This window comes from Rhyacophila brunnea, unplaced genomic scaffold (genome assembly GCF_057557595.1).
Source record: "Rhyacophila brunnea isolate RB1 unplaced genomic scaffold, BYU_Rbru_1.0 scaffold_12, whole genome shotgun sequence".
Taxonomy (NCBI): Eukaryota; Metazoa; Arthropoda; class Insecta; order Trichoptera; family Rhyacophilidae; genus Rhyacophila; species Rhyacophila brunnea.
The window spans coordinates 8,651,442-8,664,303 of NW_028232774.1; the positions used below are offsets into that span (position 1 = coordinate 8,651,442).

A 12,862-nucleotide genomic window follows, 5' to 3' on the forward strand; every position below is an offset into this window, starting at 1 on the left:
CATTTGTTTTATAAGCATCAGAAGAACATGTAAATACTTATTCAAATATAATTACAATATTAGTGGCAAGATACAAAGCTATATATCTATACAGTAGTTATCATATTGCACATAAATTTACTATGCATTCAAACACCATGGATCACAATTCGGCTAAAACATTGCAATATATTTACATTTTTAAACGATTTCGTTTCTTAGGAAATTGGCATACAGACGTACATTATTATGCAAAATATTTTTTTTACCCACAATTAAAAAAATCCGTAAATATACACCTCGTGTTATTTTATGAAAATTTCTATAACAATTATTTACTTACATTAGACATTTTTTTTAATAAGTAACATTTCAATATGTTTATGGTGGCATTTTAGGTTACTTTACGACTTGAATTTATATTTTATTTGATAATCTTTTTATACACACTCTTATGTACAAAATTAAAAAAAAATAATATTACTCCATTTTAAAATATTTTTTTTATAGTGAAATAAAATAAAATAATTTTGGTTTTGTTGTAAAGTTTTTTTTAATTTGATATTATGACATATTGTCAATTTTAAAGGTGTTACGTATATATAGTATGTGTAAACAGGGATTAAGAAAAAATCGATTAAAAATCTTTCAGGCGTTTGATGTCTACATAATTATGAGACAATTAGTTTTAAATTCAGTAACCTCCATTTTTACTTTCTTTTTTATTTTTCTTGATTCTGATTCAATAAGTACTTTATGAATAATCGTAGAATATCAAATCCGGCTCCGTTTGTTATTTAAATGGAATTTAACCAGGAGATTGGTTGCAAAATTTTGCACAATTTATTATATCTATTACAAACTTTGAAAATGATTTTCTATGAATATTAATGATATTAAAGCCTTTCCTAGTCGCTTTTTTATAATTTTTTTACTAACAATACAAATATGTTTGCAAAAATAAATTATTTTATTTGCAGTCCGAAACATGCTTTTTTGCGATTATGTCAAAATGACGGAATATGAAGGTTACCGAATTTGAAACCAACAGCTTCATAATACATTTGTGTCTTTTCGGTTATTATGAATAGACAGACCCAAAGAGTGAATTTACTCGAAGAATCTCTGTGGGTACATGGGAACTTACTCATTTTATGAAAAATCGTACATACAGAAACACTGGTTCTAATGTACACTCAATATTTTAATGGATGATTTGATAAAACCATTTCAAATATTGTAGTTTGTAAGAAAATATTTAAGTGTAACGTCTGCAATCTTTTAAAAATGATTGGTATGAATTTTATCTACTTCTTAGTTAAATCTTAGCAGAAAAAATGGTATTATCTTTTTTTATTTAAAAACATGCACTGTTCAATATAAATCTAAATATACCCCAATAGAAACGATAGGTAATAAATTACTAGCATTTAAAATAAAATGTAAAAATTTATGAGTTAAAATCATTAACAAAGTCAAATTGAAATATAAATAAATGAAAAGAAGCGAAATTGTGCTTTTATTCAGTCACCATTTAATCAAAGTTCGTCAACCAAAACGTACGTCTAAATACAATATAATATGTTTTACGTATTTATTGTTAAGTTTACCAACTGTATTGAAAATAGTCTATCGTGGTTAGTGTATTGGCTGCAGTGCTGTTCCGTATTCCTCTATACTCCTGTATCGAGAACTGTGATCCCTTGGCCATTGTGTAGCTGCAACAAGCAGGAAACACTACATTTATATATTGTAGATAAGACTACTTTCAAAGATGAAACATTACGTCATCAGAGACTACAAAGTATTGATGACGTCTTTAATAAAATAATGATAGTGGTTAATCAAATTGGTTTATTATTTTTTACGTAACATTATAATATTATATTGAACCGGTTCGTAACTCAAGTTTTTTTTACTTGAACGTATTTATTCGTTTTGAATACATTATAATATTATGTCGTAAATTTATTCATCAAAATTTAAATTTTTGACTCACCTAAAAATAAATAAAATGTTTATTTATAAAATAGTTGTAAATTTACCTTTGTAGTGCATATCTCTGTACATCGTAGGACAGTTGCTGTTCTGTAAAAAAAATAACATAAACGCATTAGTATACATAATTCGAAAACACTCTTGAAACATATATTAGAAAAAATATATAATATTGTATCGGGCAGGACTAGAACTTGCATCCATAGGAATTAGAGCAATATGTTTTACGAATTGAACCACCTACACCCTACTTAATTACGATGAAGTATTCAATTATTTATTAATAGAAAAATGTTAGTTTGAAACATAAGTATTGTAAAATTGCAGATACATGAAAAAATATATAAATATTTTCCAAAGTTATAATAGTATAATAGAAAGAAATGTAGAGATATAATATGAAAAAACTTAAGAAACCTCATAAATCTATTAGAAAAAATATGACGCCTGAAGATACTTGAACCCGATTTACTCACAGGTGCCCTATCTAATAACGATTAAATTAACTAGTGGTTTGTAAATATTGAAATGCCTTACAAATTACATTAACGGCATGAATCCAATAGATACGGTTTTTTCTAGTAAGTTATGTATCTGAGGTGTTTTCAAATCGAAGGGTTGTAAGTCTATAAGGGTCTAACTGCCAAAAAATGTGAAACATGTGAGACATAGCAAAAAAAAGAGAATACAACCATTCATATATGAAAACTTAAATTTTTATTTTTACAGAGTTACAGAAGAAAATCAGTATAATCTGATAAGTTTACATAATTCTAGAGATAAAATAAACAAAGAAAGAATAACATATTTAAAAATGGACAATATTGATATTATTTATTATGATGGCAACGATCTAAATAAGTATGATATGTAAACTTTAAGGCAAGCGATTGATATATAAAGTGCCTAGTTTCAAAACCCCCTAAAACGATTTAAGGTAGTTCTGAGAAAAATGAGAAAAACGATTTTCGGTAGTGTAGAGAAAAATGAGAATAAATCATATCTATTAAATCTGTGAACTTTATGTATTTAATTTTTAATTTGTTACATTCTAAAGAGTATTTTGGCTTTCCATTTTAGGGGTATTTGAAAAGTACATCTAACCATTTTAGCGGATTTTGAAAATTATCCTAATTTTTTATCATACATATTGACGGTTTTTGGCGTTTTTTAAAGTTCAATTTTTGGCCATCGTATAGCTAACAAAAAATATCCATCTAAATACATATATCTAACTCAAAAATTTTGAAAAACCGTTTTAGGGGCTTTTGAAACTAGGCGTTTAATAATATATTGATTTAGATTTTTTGTTGTATTTTTCTATTGAAAATATACCATTATTAACTACTGTATTTTTGAAAAAAAATCATTTCGTATTCATTACCTATATACCTAATATAAAACATATTCAATTCTTCAAATCTTTCATATACATAAAAAACTTTATTTAGTATAAGTAGCAACATGTTACGCATTAGTTTATATTATATTATTGCACTTATATGAAGGGGGAGGGAGGAAAAAAAGTACCTAATTTGTGAAGGAGAAACTGTTAAGTTTGAAAAGCTACATTGAAAAAGAAGGATGCAGTTAAATTGTTACTCTCTTCATATATTTTGCCCTTTTCCCTGAGGGTTGGTGATCGCTGAAATAATTACAAGCCTTGCTAATAATCTACCTCCATTTATAGAAATTTTACTGATTCTAGAATTTATAAATTGTTAATTTTTAAACCTATTTAATTCGCGTGATGATGTCTTTAAAAATTCAATGTTTTAATTATTTCATAGGAATTTTCCACATAGTGAATTTTAAAAATAGAAAAGTAAATTTTGAGTTTTAGGCATCTTTATGTTTAATAACTGTAACATTAAAACTGCGTGTAGTCTTTTAATTATAGATAAAAAAATGTTATATTATTAAAATAACATTTGAAAAAAATCAAGAAAAAATAAATGAAATCTATCAGTCATTTATTAACTCATTATTGGTCCGATAGTTTTTAGCTTTAGACATTCGATATAAACATTATTTTAACGTTTCAAACGACCGTTCCTTTTATTGAATTCAAAACATACCACCGCCAAGGGTGGGAAATAATGTGACGTTCGTAGCCTATATTCGGCCAATCAATCACCAGCCATATCCGCTCTGAACCATCGCCATATCCGGTTCATTGTTTTGTCTTAGAGGCAGGCGATTATGAGTCGCTTTAGTGAATAGGGAAAGCCTTATTCGTTATGAAAAGTAATCGCAATCAAGCTATGTTTAATTTTAACGGTGTTTTGGTGAACAAAAATATATATATTATTTTCCCATATTTTCCAGAATACTAAATTGAACCTAAATTCATTTATAACATATACATACGTAAAACATTAAGAATTATTATTTATACACTGTTATATTATATTAATTAAGTAAGTATATTATATATATTATGAAGGTAGAATAATGCACAAAGCTCGCAATGCACAATTTGACGAACTGGAGAGCTTGGTATTTTCCCGAAAATATTAAGATATTTATATTATTTGTTTTACATTTTTTATCAGACACTGGTCTAAGAGGGTCGTGAACGATACAATCGCCCATATTATTTTGTAGTACGCTATGTAACTACGAACATAAACTGACAAAAACTACATAAGCAATGGTATTTCAAAATTTAAAAAAAAGTTTGCCCATTGACATTATTGAGACAGATGTTTACGGATATTTCCAAAATTTGGGAACTGGATTAGGCATTTCGTGCCAAAGTTTAAGTTTACGATTAACCAATAATTGAATATTTTGATTCATTTATCTTGAAAAGTAGATCAACGAAATCTATGTTTTTTTCATTTACTTATACCTACTGAAATTGAAAATTTGATACAATTAATTTGATTTTTTTATTCGAAACTGAATATTGATAGGTTTTTATGTCGCATCTAATTTATGTCACATCTAATTATGTCGTGTTTATTAAAAATATATAATTTCGAAAAGCTCCAAAAGCTAGTAGAAAATGCTCTAAAAATATTAGACTGATTGCGATTCGAATACACGTATTTTTCTATCCTGCTTAATAACTCTAACTTAACCCAACTGATTATTAGACAATATCTGCAAAAATTGCGTTAGAAGCTTAGTGATACGAGGTTTATTACTAAGGCTTTTTCATATTATGTATGTTATGTAATGATAATTCTTTATACGCCATTACTGTTAAAAATATATATACAAAAAATTTATAGATAATTAAAAAATAGCATAAAAGTAAAAATGATTAATAATATTGAAAAGTTAAATCAATTTGAATTGGGTGTATGTATAAAGCTCCGGTGTCGTAAAACCACTTTGCCCGCATGGTGTATTAAAAGCTCTCAGACCAAACCGCAGAGAAAACACCCTTAAACTTAATCACCGACGACGGTCACAAAACTAGATTCTATACCAAAAAGTGACCGCCCTTGAGCAACTATTGGAAAATCACTCCTTAATAAATACCCATATAGACGACAGAATAATTATATACGTTTGAATTATAGTATGTTAGTTGCAAAATCTGTATTGTAATATTATTATATTTGTATGCGAGATTTTTTTATTATTGATAACGTTATAAATAACTCTTCTATACATCATATTTAGCATAAATTTTCAGTTTTTCCTGCTTTCATATATCGGTTATTAATGGTTCCTATGTCCATAAATAGTTTTGCTTTGGAGTTGAAGACGATTAAGCAAATTGCTTTTAATAATAATTATAACGCACATTCAATTGATCGTATCAATTTGGCCAATGAATCTAAAAAAATAGTTTTATTAAATGTGACTCTAGCTTGGTGTTAAAAAATAATGGTTTAAATTTTGTCTCGTAGGAAGAATGTCAAAGAATATTAATTTAAGAACAATAATTAATAGATAAAAAACTTTTCAATGTAACTTTTGACAATACACAAAATTTGAATTCAATACTGATGAATACTAAAGATAAATTCGATAAACTTAGCCAAAGTCGTATTTATCTATTAAATTGTGACTCTTGTGATGCCAAAAATATTAGACAAACAGGACGATCTTTTACCATTAGAATCAAAAAGCATTTTTATCCTGTGTCAAAAATGGCAATGAGTCTTCACCTTTTTAATAATTTTAGAATATTTTGTTTAGTGTCCTTAATGATGTAGTATGAAATATTAGCATCCAAATTAATTATTTTTATTTAATTGATATTGACAAAGTATTATTGGACGGATAATGCAATGTATTAGTAAATTATTTGTGTCGCCTTTTGAATTTGTTTTGGCAAATACCTTTTTTTTTGTTTTTTTAATATTATTCAGTTTATTATTATTCTATAATTTATTTCTATTTTATATTGTCACTTTTTTATTTTTGACCATGTCCGATCCTAATAGAATCATATCGGTTTCCACAGAGTAGTGGTTTGTATTAACAGATTTTGTTTTTTACGAGAAATGGATGTCAGCCACGTGCTCAACCTATTAGGTCCATACCCTGACTCACACACAAATTGAAAAATAATATGTGTACTTGCCAGATCGAGGATTCGAATTTGGGACCTACGGCGTCATAGTCCAACGCTTAAGCCGCGCGGCCACCATGGGCTTTTAGCTATTTAGCTTTACTTAAAAATAAATTATATATATAAATTTTTCCTGTTGCAATATCTTATCTATTTTTATATATATTTATAATCAATACAACTTTTTGTTTTCCCTAATAAAATAAAATATAAATACATAAAAATTGCCATCATCCTGAAAACGTGTGTTCAAATCACGTTAGAATCGTTTTACTTAATTTTCTATGGGTAATCGGAAAGTAGGCGAAAAAGCTTTTTGAAAAAAACTTTACACAAAAGCTCTAAAGAAAAATGTTGCAGATTTAAGCTGCTATTTTTATACTATATAATAGATTTCACGACGATACAAATTAGTTCATTAACCTTCCACTACAATAATCGATTATTCGATACACACAATTTTCCAAGTAAGTATAATCAAATAACCGTAACATAATACAGGTTATAATAGTCATTCGACTTTATTTGCGTTTCATTAGCGTGATGGGCAATTTTAGTATGGGACGGCTAGAGGATGGCTGTGTATCGAACGTCTGCCAACTACTTCGTTATACTATTAAAGAAACAACTTTTCTATTTTTATAGCAGCATTGGAAAATACTACTGACTAGATGTCACTTACGGCTTCTTCTATGTGAAATACGGAAAGATAAAGTAGATAAAAATACGAACTTTAAACTGATTGATTAATAAGGTTTCGATTTCTGAGCGCGTGTTTCTTTTACCGCGCCTCACTCCATACTATTCTAAGTGCAGTAAACTGGAAACAAATTACCATCACATCACGCCAGCACACGTGAGCTCACGCCAAACTCACTCGAACTACTGATAAAATGAGTCCGTTTTACTTGGTATTTAAATCTGTCACTCATATCACACCACACCTCCTCATGTATGGTAGAACGTTTTTTTTTTTTTTTTTTAACTTAAATTTAGACATTTCGATTTTAATTTAAGTGGTTTCTAAGGTAGCTAAAAATGACAGGCAATTGACACAATCTTGTTGTAGGTTGTCAGTTTGAATAGTAAGTGGAATGTTCTGATAGTTCTAGTTTATGAGCTTACGTGACAACAAATGTATCAAACAGTCTCATTTGAGATGTTCGTAATCTAGATGAAAGTCTGCTATGCGAATAAAAGTACCGATAATGTGGTCTGTGAACTGTACAAGTTATATCAATATTTGTGTAGTATCATTTTAAAGATAATAAAGTTTATATCGAATAAACGGATTAGCGGACAGACAGATCACAGACACAATGTTTTAAAATTATTATTGATTATTAGTAAGTTAAAGGTCATATTTATTGAATATCCATGATTTAAAAACATCTCATGCATCTATAGACACTAGAAAAAATCATTTTGTAGAAAAAAATTCGACACCCGACGGGACTTGAATCTGTTTCTGCTGGGTTAGTAATTAAGGAGTTAATTGATACCTACCTTAATTTAATATACTAAAACCCATAGCCAACATTATAACGCAATTCGATAAGCATTTCATGTAACGACTACTAGCTAAAATCGTCGTAGTAAAATAAGATACCCGTAGCTTACTTTTGCGAGGGTGAATACCCTACCATCCAGCATGACTTATATGGGACTTATATGGGAAACCATTAATTTATAATTACAACGTATCTTGCAACATAATATTGTTAAAATTACAAAACAAGTGATTTATGTAAGTCAATCAAAAAGCTAATTTAGCAAAATAATATAATAATTCAATTAATCAATAATATCGCAAATTAAGAAATAATGCTATATAGGTTTACCATAGTATGCACAAAAGTTGTTTGTATGAAAATCAATTTTGTCCAACCATTAAAACTGCATAATTGTTCAAATTAAAATCAATTATTTATAATTTACGAAACGAATCATGCATTTCACAATAAACCTCATAAGCATGATTATCAAATATATTCAAGTAGTTGATAGCAGCATTTTCTATTGTATCGAATCAATATAAAACACTCAGTAGAAGAAAGCAACATAGTCATTCAGCTATCAAAGATTTAACCGTAAGATTATCGTTTTGCTTCGCCCGATCAACTCGCAATTCACCAGAATGTATACTCGTGATTTCACTCCGCTAAATTATAATCTGTAAACTTATCTGTAATAATTAAATTAATATTATTTGGAAGGAGATAATAAAACCAGGATTAATTTCATTCACGCACCAAATTCTGAGTTATTCATTTGGGAGTCAAACCAACCTATCCTGCCTGTTCCTTATTTCATCTCCTGAACAAACTTTCATTAGAAAAGCATACTGGCGCAAATCAAGTAGATACAGGTTCAAGTCCAGTCAGGTGTCGTATTTTTTTTCTACAAAATCATTTTTTCCAGTGTGTATATGCATGAGATATTTTAAAATTATGTATATTCTGTATATAGAATTATCTATTATATATTATATTATATATTAATAATATAAACATTATCAAATCTTGTGTCTTGTTTGTTGAATAAAAGAAATAGTTTATTAAAGTCATAGAGTTATTGTAAGAAACATTGCCATAAACACTACCACCAAAAATTCACTGCAACGAAGGTTAGCGTCAGTGAATATTTCATGCAAGTAATATCACCACAATTGGAGCACAGGGGTTGTCTTGAAATTTTCGTTGCGCTCGGGGTTGGTGTGGGAAACGGATTTACTCTGCCGAATTTTCGCCATCAACCACCGTTAAAAAAATTTCAATTAAAGATAATTTAGCATTCTTTAAGTGGATTTATATTGTGTAATTATTATTTAAATATATATTTACCTGCTGATTCTGGAAGTCTATGTTTGTTCGCACGGTTCTGTGGTGCAACGGTTGCAGGGGTCGCGCATTGTTTCCCAGCGGAGCTTTGGGAGTATCTGCCGACCCCTGCATCAGTCTCCTCAGCGCATACATCTGAAAAAATAATTACCATTAGGAAACATTATAAAAAAAATTAAAACAATAATATTGAATATACATAATTTGAAAACATCTCATTCATATACACAATAGAAAAATCGTTTATGTAGAAAAGTATACGACGCCCGACGGGACTTGAACCTGTATCTGATAGATTTGCGCCAGTAATTAAGGAATTCATTGATACCTACCTTAATTTAATATACCAAAACCGATAACAAACCTTATAACTCAATTCGATGTTTTCAAATTATGTATATTCAGTATATTGATACAGAAGTATACAGAAATGTTGTGTCTAATTCTTTGAATAAAAAAATAGTTTATTAATAATAATATTGAATCAGTGAGAGATGTAAACTGATGTATGTGTATATATTATAGATTATAGATAACCTAATAAGTGCTCCTGCAGTCCTGCTCCTGCAGTCATAAAAAAATGATACTTCACACCCAAACGTTGGGTCCCGTGATACGCCTGATTGAGACTGGGTATGGTTTGTTGGGGTCTTAACTTCAATGATTTAATATTCTGACTGGGGTTTAAATTTACATAACTCGCGTGGTTTTTTTTAGTACCTATCTATATATCATAATATATTAACAGTATAGTGACTGGCCTTTCTCTCATCAATTATATTAAAAATAACTACAAGATAAAAAGAACTTTTTATATACAACGTTTTTAAATTTTCTTTTGAACCATATAAACTTGACTTGACTAGCTTAAACGATCAAAAAAATTTGTACTTGACATGTCATATTGATTTCCATAGTAACGCACGTATATATTAATAATTTAATTGCTAGGACTCTTGACCCCTAGCAACCAATAATAGTGTCGAAATAACTTTTCATACAAAACAGAATTAACTAAAAATGAATTTAAATCTACTTAAAGATGGCTAAAAGTATTAAAAATGCATTGGCATCGTGGTCTGATATATTCTACAAGTTTCAAATGTCTAGTTAGTCGGGAAGTTAGTGAAAATCGATTGCAAGATTTGTACCGGACAAAGAACCACTAAACAAATAAGAATAAGAGCTAAGCTTGTAATAAGACGATTTATCTATCTAACGCGTTAAAATGAAAAAAACTAAATACGTCGATTTACGTATCAGTTTGCATCAATTATCACCTGTAACTCCCACTTAAAGTTCCTCGTTTTGTATCTCAGCCGGTCACATTATAACAATTTTGTGACTTAACGATATAGATGCAGCTTGATCACTTTACTATTAATATGTACGTAATATTAGCATCATATGGCGTGATACAAAAGTGACATAAACCGTATGTGAACTGTCGACGACGCCCAAAAGATAAAACTGGTAGACTGAGTGAGAGACTTGCCTTACAACTACAATAATTGGTGAGTGCCCAGATTCCTTATTTAACAAAAAAAATCAATGCATTTTACTTATTTATCCACCACTTATGAATCTTATCTGCGAGAAGGAACTATGATCCTTACTTTGTAACCCTTTTGTTAATATTGTTTGAATTTAAAAAAAATGTTAAATTTTAAATGGTATGTAGGTACTTACTGTTGTCATAATTATTGTCAATATATTTAACCTAATATACTGTCCATTTATTAATTTATAATTTAGTGAAATATACAGTTTGCCGTTTGAGTTGAAATCGACCCCTGTGGTGCGGGTAGATTAATGTAAGAAAATCGAGGAATAATATATGTTTTTGTAAATATTATATTGGTATATATTATCATTTCTCACCTCTTGTTTCGTTATATATATCGGCTTGTTGAGTATAACCCAGACAGTGGTCTCCCAGCACCCAGGGTGTGTGGTGCTCCCCTCATACGTGATGAAATGTTCGGTGTCCGGTAGGAGGGCGCTCAGGGAGAGGTGCTTGATTGACGTTGATCCGCCTGTTAAATAAAACAAAGGATATATTTTAGCTTTCAAAATATTATCTGGTTTATATAACATGAAAATAATATAACATATACCCTTGAGTAAAGTAAATTTTTGACTCTGTACTATAAACAGTATGAAAACCTAACTCAAGAGTAAGTTACTGACAAAAATATAAGAGTAGCCAATGATACTCGTATTATTATTGGACAACGCATTCACTACAGTAGCTAGCAATTAAATTCACGCACGGCGACATTCGCACATGTATAGGTAGACGTCACGCAATTTCCATTATGCAATATCACGCATCGGGAATTTATAGCAATATCACCTTTATTGTAATGGCGATAGAATAGTGTTTCTAGTGTCAATGTTCATTTGAGCGAACCCGTTCGAATCGAACCGTTCGGCAGACCCGACTAAAAGCATCGGGAATTTATAGCAATATCACCTTTATTATAATGGCGTTAGAACAGATTATGCCATTCGGCAGACCCGACAAAAAAGTCAGTGTCATTTTTATTCCCAGATGATTGGTCCATATTAATGTTATTGAGAGTAGCTGATAAGTTAATCAAGTTCAGTGGAACTGACCGAAGACATCAAAAAGAGGTATAAATCTGTCAGTCGATCAAAAGTAGCTGATATAACATGATTAGAAAATAAAATAAATTTTTAATCTTTCATATTATTTATTCGGTAAATAGCTACTTGTACATAGAGTTGTTATTATTAATTAAATTTTTTTTTTAATTAATTTTAAAATTTGTTTATTTTAATAGGTTGGAAAAATATTTTACAACTACTGTCGTATTTAAAATAATAGATTGACATTTAAAATATTGATATGAAATTTTGTACGTATTTAATTTGAAGTCTAATTCTCTGGAAAATATTTTTTTATTTATTACATAAATTAATAATATGTTAATATATAGTGTTTTTATATTTTTAACAACGTGATAAATTGATGAAGATTCTATATTTAAAATCCACAATTCAATAATATTAAGTATTTTACAACGTTTTAATTACGTCGTATTATTATTTGTCTGGTGGTTGTTTATCCAGTACAAATCTTGCAATCGATTTTTAACTAATTTCCCGACTAGCTAGACATTTGAAACTTTTAGAATATATCAGAACACAATGCCAATGCATTCTTTGAATACTTTCAGCCATCTTTAAGTGGAATTGAATTCATTTTCAGTTAATTCTGTTTTGTATGAAAAGTTATTTCGGAAGAAATCCGTAATCCAATCCACTATTATTGGTTGCTAAGTGGGTGGTCCTAGCAACTAAATTATTAATATATAAGTACGTTATTATGGAAATCAAAATGACATTTCAGTATTATATATTTGTTTGTTTTATATTTGCTATTATCAAGTACAAGTTTGAGCATATTGAGCATAATAATTCAACAGAAAATTTAAAAACGTTGTATATAAAAAGTTTTTATTATCTTGTAATTAATTTTTGTATC

At 28.9% G+C, this 12,862-nt stretch overlaps 1 protein-coding gene across 1 annotated transcript in view; it reads right to left on the reverse strand.

Annotated features, from left to right (window-relative positions):
* Positions 1–712: 712 nt before the first annotated feature.
* CARPA (Carbonic anhydrase-related protein A) overlaps positions 713–12,862 on the reverse strand; it is a 180,490-nt gene continuing 168,340 nt past the window's right edge. The window contains exons 8-11 of the mRNA XM_085940132.1: positions 11,233–11,387; positions 9,355–9,486; positions 2,025–2,067; positions 713–1,697 (exon numbers count right to left, since the gene is read on the reverse strand). Of these exons, the coding sequence (XP_085796258.1) occupies positions 1,618–1,697; positions 2,025–2,067; positions 9,355–9,486; positions 11,233–11,387 (410 nt within the window). The 3' untranslated portion in view covers positions 713–1,617. The remainder of the gene's footprint in view (positions 1,698–2,024; positions 2,068–9,354; positions 9,487–11,232; positions 11,388–12,862) is intronic.